This window comes from Monodon monoceros, unplaced genomic scaffold (genome assembly GCF_005190385.1).
Source record: "Monodon monoceros isolate NGI ecotype Baffin Bay Population unplaced genomic scaffold, NGI_Narwhal_1 Super_Scaffold_15, whole genome shotgun sequence".
Lineage (NCBI taxonomy): Eukaryota > Metazoa > Chordata > Mammalia > Artiodactyla > Monodontidae > Monodon > Monodon monoceros.
Window position 1 is genome coordinate 54,428,750 of NW_021703771.1, and position 15,800 is coordinate 54,444,549.

At 42.7% G+C, this 15,800-nt stretch overlaps 1 protein-coding gene across 1 annotated transcript in view; it reads right to left on the reverse strand.

Moving 5' to 3' along the window:
* Nucleotides 1–12,533, reverse strand: part of SOGA3 (SOGA family member 3) — a 41,842-nt gene extending 29,309 nt beyond the window's left edge. Inside the window, exons 1-4 of the mRNA XM_029224017.1 lie at nucleotides 12,109–12,533; nucleotides 8,979–10,174; nucleotides 8,286–8,510; nucleotides 6,335–6,493 (exon numbers count right to left, since the gene is read on the reverse strand). Of these exons, the coding sequence (XP_029079850.1) occupies nucleotides 6,335–6,493; nucleotides 8,286–8,510; nucleotides 8,979–10,079 (1,485 nt within the window). The 5' untranslated portion in view covers nucleotides 10,080–10,174; nucleotides 12,109–12,533. The remainder of the gene's footprint in view (nucleotides 1–6,334; nucleotides 6,494–8,285; nucleotides 8,511–8,978; nucleotides 10,175–12,108) is intronic.
* Between the last annotated feature and the right edge of the window lie 3,267 nt (nucleotides 12,534–15,800).

The following is a 15,800-nucleotide window of genomic DNA, read 5'->3' on the forward strand; positions in this document are numbered from 1 at the left end:
TTTGCTAAACTGAAGTCAGATCAAAGTCTTGGGATTTTAGCCTCATGGAAAAGGCTGAGACAGAGAGTAGATGCTATTTTCTGCCACTGCTAGAGGCAGGGCCGTTCTCAGGCAGCCAAGGGTGGCCGTGGGTAGACGGCAGTGGTAGAGAACAGTGTTGATAATTACTGCCCCAAAGCCTAAAAGCACCACAGGGACAAGTTAGGTCACAACGACACCCCTGAGTAAAGAAGGGACTAGGTTGTTTAATGGGGGCTGGCTCTACATGAGGTTTTTGTCTGTCACACACACAACAAAGGCCAAAGGACCTCAAAAAGATTCTTATTATGCTCTTGGAAACATAAAGACTTTCACCTTCAAAAAACATGAGAAGTCTCCTATTATTTTAATAATAGCTAAAGACAAATGTTTGGATGTTTAACTGATGACCAGCACTCATTAACTTGTGCCACACACCATAGGGTGAGAACCTGGCAGCCTTCCGGTGGCAGATTTCACTGCAGAGAATTATACGTTTAAAGAACTCACCTCAGAGACTTTCCGCACAACTTAGAATGTCTAGGTACCATCATTCAATACTCTGGTTTATTTCTTATTGGAAAAGATGGTGAATTCTTTGGTCATCATGATGTCTTATTGGCCTCCTGGGTTGGAGAACTAAGACTACATACAAAGTGGGGCTCAGATTATTCAGAAAGCTTCACTTATTCTCAGCCCTGTGTATCGGGTCTTCAGTTCTGATTTCGACACTAAACCAGGTCCTTGAATGCTGAGTAGTAGCAACAACCAGAGAGAGTGTTGTAGGTCTTGGTCTCTGTGGTTGAAAACCCTTCAGCAGAGCCCTCAGTGAGTGCAAACTCTCAGTTTAATGCAACATTCTGATATCTGTGTGTGTGTGTGTGTGTGTGTGTGTGTGTGTATGTGTATATATACTGCCCAGTGTATATATTCTGCCCAGTGTATATATTCCACTGCAGTGGAAGCACAGAGTCTTAACCACTGGACCACCAAGGAAATCCCCTGATATCTGTATATTTGTAGCCTCCATGGTATCCATATGGCCACATTCTAGCAGATAATAAATTACTGTTCAATAAATACCTGTTGATTGAATATACAAAAAATTACAGTAATAAAATAATAGTAGTGATATGAAGTGGCATCCTGACTATGAACAGAACTTTCAGGAAGCACAAAGATGGATAACTGATAATGTCGAAAATGACATTTTCATAGAGACCTTTGAGAGCATTCAGTTTAATTTCTGCATTTATGGATAAAGAAACTGAGGCCTAAAAATTTCAAATTATTTGCTCAACATAACAGGGAATGAGAGGTGAAATTTTAAAGCCAGTTTCTAGACTCCACGACATATGTGATTTTTAATAAGTCACCCTCAAATTCACAGCTAATGACAAAATGTTTTAACTTTATTTTCTGCAAAATTTAAATTCCTAATTTATTAAGTGTATAGGTGAGAACTGACAATTTTTACAAAGGCTCATCCATCCATTGGTTGCCATCCATCATCACATAAAGTCTGTTTATAATTGTCAACATTCTGCTGTACTGTAATTGATTTTCTTCATGGTTATTCTGGAGACCTCTCATGAAACCTGGTGTTACTTCCATATTAGGTCACAGCTAGGTAAGAATTTCATTCAATATTTCTCTCCCTGACTTGACTGCTACTAAACTTAGATTAACAGTGTACATCCCCTGGACTAAGTTTTCCTTCATGTTCCCAGAATTCTTCTGTGACCAAAGTTTTAAACTCTTATTTCAATGGTTATGATTTACCAAGAACCATTTCAAACCCCTTTTTAAAGTAGGTTGGAGGGCTTCCCTGGTGGTGCAGTGGTTGAGAGTCCGCCTGCTGATGCAGGGGACATGGGTTTGTGCCCCAGTCTGGGAAGATCCCACATGCCGCGGAGCGGCTGGGCCCGTGAGCCATGGCCGCTGAGCCTGCGCGTCCGGAGCCTGTGCTCCGCAACGGGAGAGGCCACAACAGGGAGAGGCCCGCGTACCGCAAAAAAAAATAAATTAATTAAAAAATAAAGTAGGTTGAATAGAGAAGTCAGAGAAGTAAACAACTCTTCAGTAACTATGTGGCAACATGCTTCCACGAAGATACCGAAACACAGGTCAGCTCCTCAGTTTTCAGAGGCAGATCACTCAAAGTTCGGCCTAAAGCCCCAGGTCCTCTGTTAAACTGGCAGAGTCCAGGGTGAGAGACTTAGCGCCCATGGATATGGTTTATCAGCAAGTGCAACAACCATTTCAAAATACATTTATCGAACAATTTCTATGAAGCCATGGGAACTGCATGTATACTCAATGGGAAATGCTTGGTCCTTTATTGTAAGAGTTCATCATTTGTACAGTGCCTTACTGCTTCAAGAATATAAAGTTTGAAATTCCAGCCAAGAAAAGAACTGAAATCTGATCCATTGTACAGGGTGTGTAATGCTGATGTGTACTTTTATGTAAAACAAAACCCAGAAATTTGAGGTTTATAATAAAAAAATCAATATTTCTCACAAAATAAGCCAACAGGGATTTTCTGATCTGTTCACTGCTTCACTTTTACTGAGAACTCGGCATCAGGGTAAAAGAAAAGTGCCATTTACCCAAATGAGTCTTGGGAATCACTTCAAAGTGCATATAATTGCATATGTAATTTCGTTTAAAAAATCCAATAAGGTTTATAATTCCGAAATTAATATATCTTTAAAAATGCAACAATTGTTGACCTGGAAGACAAGCTTTTCTATGCTTACCTGGCACATTATTCTTTGCTTTTAATTTAGTTTCTTTTATTCCTGCCTATGTTATTCAACAAACTACTGCCTCTGAGAAGATGTGACTAACGTCATATTGTTTAATTGATGCATTTCAAAATATTTATAGTAATTTCATCAAAAATATCAATGATTACTGTTCCATTTTTTCAAATTATAAGTTAACTACCAGAACCAGGGGAAAATACTTGAATGCTAAAGAAATTCCCCATTTAAACTGTCTTTTGGGCTGCTTCTTTGCTGATTTATCACTCAGCACTGATTTATCTTTATCACTGATTTGTCTTTTTGCACTTTATAACTTAAACATGCCCTATCAAAACCAAGTATGGTTACAATCAGTTCTTTATTTTATATAAGAAAATAAGTAGGGTGGGAGGGAGGGAGACGTAAGAGGGAAGAGATATGGGAACACATGTATATGTATAACTGATTCACTTTGTTATAAAGCAGAAACTAACACACCATTGTAAAGCAATTATACCCCAATAAAGATGTCAAAAGAAAAAAAAGAAAAGAAGTAGGTAGTTGTAAACAGTCAGGACAAGCATTTGTTTATTAAAGTGTTCTGCCTGTACAGAGTCTGAGTAAACAGATATATTCTCTATGTACTCAATAAAATTTTTTTTTAAAAAACAGAGGCACTACTGTTGAAATTTATAGTACTAATTATTTTTGTGTTCTAGAATGAAAGTTCATTGTAATAGATAGGATATATTAACCAAGTGCACAGAAAATAGAAGTCCCAAGATAGATGGTGCTATTGCAGTAGGCCAGTTAACAGCCCCCTAGAGCAAAGGCCAGTAAAAGCTAAGAAAATTATTTTCTTTTAAGATTCTTGGGTCGGGGTGAGGGATGAAACGACACAAAGAGATTCTGAACTGAAAAAGATCTAACAAAGAGTTCTCATCATCATCATCTCAGTTACTGTTACTCTTTTTTCCTTTTCCATCTTTAAAGATCCTGTTGGTTCATTCTTTTCTCAAATATCTGTCAGCAGTGCTTCTCCAAGTACCAGACTTTAAAGGTGACATGAGAAGACGCCTTCCTCCTGAAGAGCATAGGGCTTTCAAAGCTTTGAAAATAAAGGTTGTTCCCACAGCAGTAGGACTTCAGAAAGGGCAGTGATCCTCCATTAACTGTAGCAGAGACTCACCCCTCATAGAACCTCCTCCATACTGTATATAGCCTACTCTATATTCTCATTATGTGTGCATTAACCCATCCTGGCATTCAAAGAGCTAGTTGTAGTTTCCATAAAATAACTTTTACAAAAACTTCTGTCTCACTGATTGTTTGTGATGCTGAAAGATAGAAAAGCATTTTTCCCAGGTTACATAAAGGTAAAGGCATTTTTCTACTGCAAGAAAGCATAATGCCAGTAGTAATCAATGTTTTATAAGTAGGATGAGAATGCCATTAAGATTCTAAGGCAGCATCCTAAGAGATCCCTCCTGTTTACAGGTGGCAGAACATCAGCTGTTCAACACAAGCAATGAGTAGTAGTAGAGTCAACTAATTACCTCCATCCTGCCTCTGCTCAACTCTTCTTTCCCCCAGTACCGACTCCCTGCTCTCAGGGGGAGAAGATAAGCAGATGGATGTGAGCAGGTGCACAGGACCTTGTGCAGCCACCAGCCCTGAGAGCAATTGGCCAACACCCTTGAAGCCAGTTAAACTCTTAGAAAATGGTTTCCAAACTCCAGCAGATGGCCTACTGTTCCCAGTTGTGCTGTTCTACAGCTATATGACTCCATATAGGAAACTAAAATCTGCGAGTTGGAGGATTGCTTCTCTGTAGTGTATTCTATTGGGCATTTTATGATTTTACTCCATAACTAGTGCATTTTCTTCATAATGGAAAGCTTGGCCTGGTTACGTTTTCTCCACTGGTAGAACGCCTCAAAGTGATAAAAGTTGTGTGGTTAACACTCACCAAGGACTTGAATATGTTTTCATTTTACAAACAAGAAAGCAGATGATTAACTGAAGTTGTGGAAGTTAGAGGGGGACAAGTCAGGCTTCAAACGCACAACCTCTACCGCACACAGTAAGCCAGTTATGATTGCAATTCAGTTTTGTTTTTTTTGGGTTTTTTTTTGCGGTACGCGGGCCTCTCACTGTTGTGGCCTCTCCCGTTGCAGAGCACAGGCTCCGGACGCGCAGGCTCAGCGGCCATGGCTCACGGGCCTAGCTGCTCTGCCGCATGTGGGATCTTTCCCGGACCGGGGCATGAACCCATGCCCCCTGCATCGGCAGGCGGACTCTCAACCACTGCGCCACCAGGGAAGCCCCAGTACAATGATTCTGCCCTAATTTGTCATGTTAAAAATGTTTAAATTCAGGATAATATAAGTATAAACTTAGATCACAAAACAGGTTGCCCCACTGAAACAGTGTTCTACAAATTCCTGCCACACATTCTTAATTGACAACTGATATTTTCACTGTTACACGGTAGTTATATTTTTATACCATTTCGAGATAAACACAGCAGTGGAATGTGCCAATATCTCAGTTAGTCTATGGGAAGATTAGGATTTTCATTTAAATTCTGCATATTTAAGCAGAGGAAGTGTTCAGAGGACCACGTGTGTATTTGCTAATTCTCAATAATGGTTTTCACAAGTTGCACTGTGCATTTTCAGGCAGTTTTCAAGGAAGAATATTATTTCAATTCAAACTGTTACTTTTCACAAAGCTATTTCTTTTTTTTTTTTAAACATCTTTATTGGAGTATAATTGCTCTACAATGGTGTGTTAGTTCTAATTATTTCTCGATACATCTTTCTGTTTCTTTTATTCTCGTTATTTTCTTTGATACTGATTTTGTGCTTTGAGAAGATTCAGGGGAAACATGGTAGGAATTTTCTAATAGCTGATGTGGAAGAGAACTCTGACTCTTGTACCCGAAAGGGTAGGACTGAGATGAATTTATTAAAGTTACAAGTAGATAGATTTCAACTCAAAACAAAGAAAACCTTAAACAGAGCTATGCTGTGATAAAATTGGCTGCTGGAGATGATCTTAAGGGCTAGTCACTGGTGAAGTTCTAAGTATTAGACCATTTGGGGGCTTTGTTATAAGAAGGAATCAAACAATGATTAGATTAGATTGAATGGCCTTTATGGTCTTTTTCATCCTGAAAGTCTGTGCTTCTATGAACTCTAGTAATCTCACAGGATTAGCACTTCCCCTCAACTAACAGAAGGCTTATTCCTTCATATTCTTGATATCCTTTGTGTTTGGTATAGCTGTGTAATTTATTTAATTAACATCCATTTAGATATCACACACGAAGCATCCGTCACAGCTCATATATGTCAAGTCAGAGGCAGGGTAGAGGTCAGAATTTCTTCTTTGCTACTTATTTATTAGTATGAAATCATGTATCTGTTACTATATTGGGTGAGAACAACAAACTGTCCTATAATCATAAAAAATTTAATTATTTTAACAGTCATATTAGTCTTTGGTACGCTCTATGAAGAGCTAAATATATATAGCATGCCATGAGATAACTGATTACTAACCTCCTTCATTTTTTCCAGTTCATTCTGCAGAGCTTGCTTTGCTATCTCAACTTCTATAAGCTGTTGCCTCAGTTTCTCATTTTCATCTTCTGTTGTTGTTCGCTTTTCTTCCACATTTTCCAATTCATGGTGAAGTCTCACAGATACATCCTTTGCTACCTAAATTAAAGTGTTTTTAACAATAAACTGTAATTAAAGACAATACAACAAATGGGCTTAAGTTATATTAAAAGTACTAGAACCAATATGTATATAGTGTCTACCATATGCCAGACATCATTCCAGATGCATTACATATAAGCCATTTCACATACATAAACCATTTAACTCTCTCAACAATCCCATGAAATAGATCCTATTATTATTCCTGTTTTATAGATGAGGAAAACTGAGTCTCATGGAGGTAAAGTAATACGCTCAAGGTGACACAGCTAACAAGTGGCCAGGTAGTCTGGCTCTCCACTCTGTTCCCTTAATGTCTACATGACATCATGGTTATAAATGTTCAATTGTGTTTTATCACGTGTAGAGATTTCACAAGTCTCTAATTCCACAACAAAACTATGAGGTAGATGCCTCCATTATCACTTATTTTAAAGACTAGAAAATAAAATATTCCCAGGTAGGGTCTGGGGCTTGAATTTTGATCCTAACATTCCAGGTGCTTAGTTTTAAGAAATATTTTAGTCTTTGAGACTTTTGTTTGTTTGTTTAAATTAGTGTGTGCATTTTTGCCTCCTGTTTTAAGACTACCTCAGAAATTTTAGGGTTTGGAAGAAAAGTGGGGCAGCTCAGGACACAGGCTGTGGTTTTGGACTGAGTGGGGAGCCAGCCTGACCAACTACTAGCCAAGTTCCAGGGCTAGGGGCTGGGCACTTAACTTTCGTAAAAGGTTCATTGTGGGCACCTGTAAAATGATGCTACTCATAATCCCTTCCTTACAGGTTTTTCTCCTTGAGAACTAAATGAAATAATAATATGAGTAACAATGGTTGCCACAGTGCCTGGTGCCTAGTCAACACTTGACAAATGTCAGAAAAAGGAAAAAAAGAGAAATGATACAACGGCTTTCATAAAATGTTTTCCCATGGCTTTCTTTTAAAAAAAACACAAGATAATTACACTCGGCTTTTAAATCTTCATGAAATTAATACAATTAAAATTGTATTTCGTTTGCTGTCCCAGACCATGAAGATAACATCTGATTTGCGTTGTCAGTGAATCTGCCTACAGTAAAACCGAACGAACAGACCACACCTATCTAAAAAACGCACTTCAAAGTTGAAATTTCTCCACTGGGGGAGACTCTGAAGAAGCAACCTCCCTAAGAACATGGTTCTTTCATTTAGCGCACTCTCCCTTTACTTTTCCAAAAGGGACCACAAGCTGGACAGTCTTCCTTTCTGGGAGTTATCTAAGTGGTAATTACAGAAAGGAAGGAGTTCTGGAAGAAGGCGTTGGGGACGGGGGTGGCTTTCAGAGAGAAATCTTAACTCTAATATCTTCCCAGTGCTGTTCCTATTCTGGGCTTCAACTCCACTGAAGGAGTCTTCACCGCGCTGCTCCAGGGGGCCTGACTCCATCTGGCCTGCGCTTGGAGGGCAGTCTCTGGAAGTCAGATCAAGGCCTGCGCTCGGCCACGCCGTTTCCGCCGCGGAAGGAGGCGCCCTCCTCCCACCACCTCTGTAATCGTCACCGTGGCTCTCAGGGCAGCCCGCAGAGCTCGCTCTCTGCAAGACCCTCCCCCCACACAGGGCTCTTCAGACCCACCTGTCCGTTTTTCCTCTTCCCTTTCCGGCACCTTGACATTCTGTGATTGGCGCTGCGAAACTCCGTGTCCCTAGAGCTCTTTGCCAATCACCACTGAAGGCCTTTCAACGCAAAGCGCCCGTGACCTGAGTCCCCACCCACCGCCCCTGCCGCGCGCCCCCCGGGCCCCGGCGCCGCAGACCTTGAGGTCCTGCTCCAGGCTGCGCAACAGCTCCCCGTCGATCTCCCCGGTCTGCGCGTAGCGGAGCCTTTTGCGCTCGGCTTTGCGGAGGCGGTACTGCAGGATCCGGCAGTTTTTGTTGGCTCTCTCCAACTCGTGGCGCATTTCCTGCAGTTGGCAGGCATCCTCCTCGAAGAAAGTGTCCCTCATCTCGTCCATCTCGGTCCTCAGTTCATCGATCTCGTTCTGAGGCGGTGACAGGCCGCGGGTCAAAATTAGCTTCGCCTCCCACCCCTCCGACATACACGGTCTACACCCCATCCCAGCTCCAAATTCTCAGCTTTACTGCTCCCTCTCCATGAGACAGGAATGACCCGGAGCTGAATGAACAAGAAGAAACTAGAAAAAACGGGCCCTCTTTAGGCCTTCCCTCGCTCTCCTACTCCAGCTCTGTCCGTGAAAAAGTGAGCCAAACCATAATAAACGGAGAAACGAAGGCCCAGATTTGGATCTAAATAAAAACCTAACGCTGCTGATCGCAAAGCCCTTTTAGATCCGGAAAGGGCCTAGGGACCCCCTCCCCTCATTTCCTGTTCCCCTCCCTCTTGAAGGCTCCCTAACAGGTTAGCAGCCTCTCACTCCCGCCAGGACACGCCCTAATGCTCCGAGGCCCACACCTCCCCTCCTCCAACCCGTCCCCCACACCCTCCTCACCTTGAGAGTCTCGTTTTCCTCCCGCAGCTTCTCCATCTCCTCCTGCATTTCCTCCTGCTCCTGGAGCTGCTGCGGGTGCGGCTGCGACGAAGGGGGCGCCGCTGCCTGCATGCCGCCGCCGCCGCTCGCGCTGCCCTCTGCGCCCTGTTGGGGGCCCTCTGCTGCCGCCGCCATTGGGGAGGTGGGAGGGACTGCGAGGGGCTCACAAATGGCAGGGGCGCCAGCGACCGGAGAGCTGCGATTGCTGCCGCCGCCGCCGTTCTTACTGTGCATCTGAGCCGCGGCCGCCGCCGCCGCCGCCCGCTCTTTCTTGAGATGGAACTGGATGAGCTCAGACTGCAGACATCCTTCCTTCCAGTAGCTCCCTCCGCCACCGCTGCCAGGCCCCACAACGCCAATCCCAGAGTTTCTGCTGCCGGAGCCTGGGGTTTTGCCCGCAGAGGAGGTGGATGGCGAGGGGGAGGCCCCCTCCGCGCCGCTGCCGCCCCTCGGCTGAGCGCGTACGCTTTTCCCTCGCCAACCCCTGGGCGGCGGCGGCGGCTGCGGAGCGCCCCCCTCCCTTTCCCCAGAGCCGCTGCCGGCTCCTCCTCCTTCCCCACCCCCTCCTCCTCCTTCTCCGAGAGGAGGGGGTTCCCCGAGTTTAGAGGACGCGGGCTCTAGCTCCCGGGGCGGCTCCTCCGACGCGCCAGGCCTCCTGACACCCACCGGGGCCAGGGTCGCCACGGGGGCCACTTCAGCACCAGCCAAGGACTGGACAGCTCCCGGCGCGGCCCCCTTGGGCGCCAGGGGCGCGGTCTTCTCCGCCCCTCCTCCGCTTCCTCGGGCGCTGGCCGGAGGCGCCGTGCGGCTCCCGGTCTTGTTGCCCTGCTGCTGCTGCAGCTGCTGCTGTCGAATAGAATTGAGTTTAGTACCAGCCCCTACCGGGGACCGGGTGGCCGCGGTGGTCTGTCGGACCGAATTGTCTCTCGGTCTAGCGGGTGACTGAGCACGCTGCTGCTTTCTGCTGCTGCCCTCCGGGTGCAAGCGAGCCTCAGTGGCAGCTGTGGCGGCAGAAGCTGCGGCTGTGGCAGGGGCAGCGCCCCCCGTCGGTGGCTGACTCATTGCGGTCTAGGAAGAATCTATCAGAGGCGATTTACAATACTCTATCACCAGATCACTCTCTTCCCTCCTCACTGCCAGCAACCTTCCTTTCTAATCTGGGACAGAAACAAAAGAAGGAAAGCACACAGCGTGTCTGCATTGTTACAGAGCAAAGAGTGATTTTCCGTAACAAGAGAAGCCCTAGAAAATGAGATTTGGACGGCGCTTAATAGAAGACTAGACTTTAGAACTAGGATGTAGAACTGTCAATTCTCATTTTGCCCAGGGAGGCGCTATCTCCATCTCACGCCACCTCAGTAAAATGAAGATCTGAAAGCCGCTGAACCTCCCATTCTCACGGTAGCAGGTTATGGCAAGGATGGAATCAGAAAGGAATTGATGGGAAGGGAGTTTTTTGTTTGTTTGTTTGTTTGTTTGTTTAAGAAGATAAGGTCAAGAAGCTTCAGAAGGAAAAGAAGTCCAAAGGCTAGAACTGTCAATACCCTGATTTTTCAGCTTTGGTTTCCTCACTATCAAATCTGCGTTTCAAAGCCTAATTTCATGGAGAAAGTTTTAATTGATATTCCCAAGTGTCAATTAGATGAAAACGGTTATGAAAGGGTTTTTCTTAGAGAACACTTGTTATGGATAAATGATACTTTTCTCAAACAGCTCTAGCCCTTAATGTTGCATTTTGTGAGAGAAATACACCCAATTTCCTTTAGACTAGAACTAAAAGAAAACATAAATAATGAATGACTTTAAGCCAACTTCAGTTTCAAGAAAATATGGCATTAAAAATCATCTATGTGGTTTAGTCATTAGCAGCGCTGAAGGGATTTTTCTTTTTCTTTTAACTTATTTATTTTTTAGTTTTGAGAAATAAATTAAAAATCATTTGGAAAAATTTATTGGTGGCTCTGCACAATTTCTTAAATTACAGGTGATAACTTTTTCTACACTTATCTAAATTTCAATGTTCTTGTGAATTGCTTTAGGTTTAAGTGTAATTGCTAAACAAAGTATTTTCATTATTAAGCACCTTCTCAGATGGTATATAACAGGCAAAGGTGTACTTTTAAAGTGCCCAGTCCTTTCCACGAAGCCAAATGCTAAGACAGAATGACCCTGCACCCAAGAAGGCTGGTGCATCCTCACTCACGGTGGTAAGATCAACTTCTGTTTTGTATTTTTTCCAAGATAAATCCATCACTGGCTTTTAAAATCTGGAAAATAGCAACTCAAAACCCACTGCCTCCTGGTTTTTTCTCCCTAGTGATCCAACTGCTTAGTCAGCTAGTCAGTTAGGTGCGTTTTCCTTAGAAATATAATTTCTCTCTAAAGGGCATGACTGAAAAGGGCATGACTAGGCAGAAAGTTCTGCTTAAAAAAAAAAATCCTATTAGGGGAGGAGATACTTGCTAGTTACTTTACTAGCATTAGTCCTGTTATTGTCTAAGTATCATAGCTTAGTCAATGTGTAGTAATCCCTCATTTTATAAAGAAATATTACTGGAAGGCTCCTCCACCTCCCTTTCTCTTTCTGGGATCTCCTTCCAACTCAATTTGGAAAATAACAGTGAACAAAGAAGACATGGGGAGGGAGAGGGAGGAGTCATCCATCAACTTATTTTCTACATGTTCTCCCGGAGCAACATGCTCCTAGAATATCTGGTCTAGTTCACTAGCAGGTCACACTAACCGGGATCACCCAAATAAGTTATATTGCCAATGCAAACTTATTTTTGTTTTGAATTAGGCAGAACCACTCTGAAGCTGAGAGCCACCAGAGAACGTTTAATTCGGCCCCCATACAGCTCTATCGCAGGAGAAAGCTCGAGTTCCAGGAACTCGGCTCCCACAATCAAAGGTACCTGGCTGCTGTCACGTGGTTCTCACAAAGTACCAGGATGCTGTGTCTCTTTGAGGCTTCTCCTGTGAAATTCGCCAACCCAGCAACCCCAGCACGGCCTAAACCAACAATTTTAATCTCAAGTTTTATCTGCCCACTCACCCTCCCCATCCCTTTAGAAAATCCAGAACTGCTCACTTCTTGGCAGAGGCGATGTTTTGAGGCTGGAGCAAATCAACAGCGCTTTCCTTCTGATCTTCCGGGGACCTCAGGGTTCTTACTGTGTCTTTTCGGAGACGAGGAGAGTTTAACTTCGTAGTTTTATATATGCGACTATCTGGCTGAGCACTTTTGACTTTGGACCGGTTCGCCCCAGTTCCACACCCACTCTGTTTCTCCAAACAATGGCGTTAACGTGGAGGCTCAACGGCCGGAAGAGCGGATTACTCCTTGGCGGCCCGCGGCTGGGCTGGAGCTGCGGCTCTGAGCAGGCGAACACGCAAGGTACCAAGCCGTGCCAGACGCTCCCCGGGAAGTGCACTGATATTCGTGAGCTGGCCTCACCGGACTGGGCAGGGGAGGGGGAGGGATTGCAAGGGAGGACTGCGTAGAAGTAACCAGAGGCTACTTTCAAAAGGGAAGAGAAGAAGGCGGAGTGCGGAGGCGGAGGGGCGGGCGGCAAGAAGACAAAAAGGCCAGAGCCACGCCCGCGATGGAAGACCGGTAGCCAAGCTCACAGTCCTCGCTGCACTCGCATACCCCTTACTCGGCGGAAGATTCCCAAACCGCTCGAAATCGGATGCACTGGCTTTCCTCAAAGCTTTGTCCTGGACCGCGTCAATTGCCATCAATTATTTACTTGAGCTTTTCGCAGGGAGGCGGATTCCAACAGCCTTCCGGGCTTGACTGACGTCTCCTGATGCAGCGGCAAGGCGCTGGCGGGCGGCTGCTGGGAGTTCTCTTTGTTCGCTCCCTTTAATTCTCAGTCGAGCTCTCCACGCGGTGCGCCTTCCCCACCCCCAGCCAAGGCGGAGTCTTCAGACGTCTTTTCCACGGGTAGATAATGGTTGCCAGACCAACGGTCCCACAGACAAAGGGTTCTTGTCATGCCACGACTAATTTGGTACAAACCGAATAAATACCGGTTTACAGCGATCCTTTACAGATGGGTTTGCCTTCGGTACATTTTCTTCTCTCCTTTATTAAGTTCCAGTTTCCACTGTGAATACAAGGAACAATTACCAGGATCCATAATCTTTATAGTAGTGCATGCGGGTAACAGGAATCATCTAATGTATTTATTATAAGATAGGCATTTAAAGGAAATTCAGGGGGAAAAGGGAATTCAGAATAGGTGCCTTTACGATGTACAAGAATCCATAATACTTCACAGTAATAGTATTTTTAAATGACCGGAAAATTCTCTTTTCCCTTCTAGTTTTGTTTATTTTTATTTTTTGGTGGTGATGGGAGGGGGAGTGGTGTGGAGGAAAGTATGAAGTTCTTCTTACCTTTAAGAATTCCTTGGTGAACTTGAAGACAAGAATGAAAATGAACACTGTCTTAGAAAGGGTATTTTATTTATTTTAAATTTCTCTTACATTAATATTGTGGTTTTGTATGTAAAATGAGGTCAATATCTTGAATAATTTTTTATATTAATATGAATTTTAGTATAACAGATTTTATTTTCCAAGTGTAATATCTTGCATTAAAAATGAAATAACACAATTTAGGAGTGTTTTGCATTCAGACAATATCATTACAGCAAAATAAAAAGATGTTCAAGCCCTGGTGATTAGTATCTCCAGCAATATATATAAGACAAATATAGCAGCAGGACAAAATCATTCACGTACTCATCTGCTCCCAAATAGATAAATGCCTAGTTTATGCCTGGCACTGTCCAAGGTCCTGGGTATGCAAAGATAAGAAATAGTTCCTGTCTGGGAAGGCTTAAGCATATTGATGAGAATTGGGATAATTTCCATATAATCCTTTAAATACTTTTTGAAGGTGGAAATGTGATGTCTGTGACTCTATAATGAATAGCTCAGACTTTGACTAGCATACCAAAAATACAGAGAAAAAGGCAAAGTAAAATGTAATCACAATTTACTTGGAATTTATGCTAAATAATAAATTGTCATTATGTACTCAAATTTGAGTTGCGATTTCCTTAAGAAATACTAAGATTCATTTAACCAAAATGGATAAAAAAATTTTCAGGTTAATCTTTACAAATCAAATAATATTATAAACATAGTCTGTGGACAGAAAACCTACCTGGTCCTGCTTCTTTAAGAACTTGTACTCTGTTCAGGCATCTATGTTTCAATTTTTCCTAAGGCAGTATTATTTATTTCAAAGCAATTAGTAACTCTAAGTCTAATAAGAATCAAGAATTCATTATCATGCATTCTTAAGCACATTATCATGTGCTTAAGTGTGTCATTTTATAATACAGTATTATGCAATTTCAAGGTTTTAAACTTTTTAATAATAAAGATTAAGTATGAGCAATATTTAGGATGCTTCTTTACTCATGTAAATATGCCATAAGAAGAACTTTTGAATTGGAAATTTATCTGATTTATTTTATTTTCTAGTTAAAATTATATTTCTCCAATTAAGCAAGCACCAAAGATGATTATTCAAAGATTTTGTCAGAATTTAGAAAGGCTTAGGTATTATTTTTACTGTGTTTCAGAAGCAGACTGGCCAACTGACCTTTTAATGTGTGTAATAATAAATCATCCACTCTGTAGCACAGTAATGTGGATCTTTGATCAAGGGAAGGCTAAGGTCTCAACTTCGAAGCCCTTAAGAAATACATAGCTTAAAATATCTACCTTTTGATTCTCATGACTTTATATAACAGCTCTTTACCTACATAGCTTTACAGTTTGCAAGGGCATTTCACTTTGTATGCTCAAAATACTGTGAAGTAAATACTATTTTCTCCATTTAAAACCTGGAGTAACTGAGTTTCAGTGATGTTAAGTGACTTACTCAAGTTCAGTTTCACAATCAGAACTTGAACTTAGGTCCTATTCCATTGTCTCCTTTTTCATATTTTTCCCACGTTTTTCATACCATAACTTAAAAATCTTAATCTCTAAGCCTCATTTTTCACCGGTATCCTAGTCTGATCTTTTCACATATGCACAGGCTCTCTACATGTGGAAATAATACTATCACCTCAAATGTCATGTGAATTTTTCCTCTTTCCCCTAACTAGCATCGATTTCTATTCTATTTTTCTTTTAGTTGAGAAAAACTGTATTCTATATCTTTTTTTCTTTTAGTGAAATCATCCTTTTATATACTTTCCCACTAAACACTGGGTTCTTCATTGCTTAATATTTTTCCTTTGCTTCTATATCCATTTTTTTCTTTCAAAATATTTCCTAGGCTTATCTTTTTTATTAAACTTCCTGTGCAATCACTATCAAAACCCACATCCTAAACTACTGCAAATACTTTCTATATTAGATAGATTCTTTTTTTTTTTTTTTTTCCCGGTACGCGGGCCTCTCACTGTTGTGGCCTCTCCCGTTGCGGAGCACAGGCTCCGGACGCGCAGGCTCTGCGGCCACGGCTCACGGGCCCAGCCGCTCCGCGGCATGTGGGATCTTCCCGGACCGGGGTACGAACCCGTGTTCCCTGTATCGGCAGGCGGACTCTCAACCTCTGCGCCACCAGGGAAGCCCTAGATAGATTCTTTCTGCTAAATCCACACTGTCCAATGCTGCCAGTTTACACCTTTATTAAACAAAATTTTCCTCATGTCATTCTTACAGTCACTGCGCGTCATGTTCAAACCCTTCTTCCTAGACTTTAAGGGGCTGCACTGTCCCCATCCTATGCCAAAATGTATTCCCTAATAC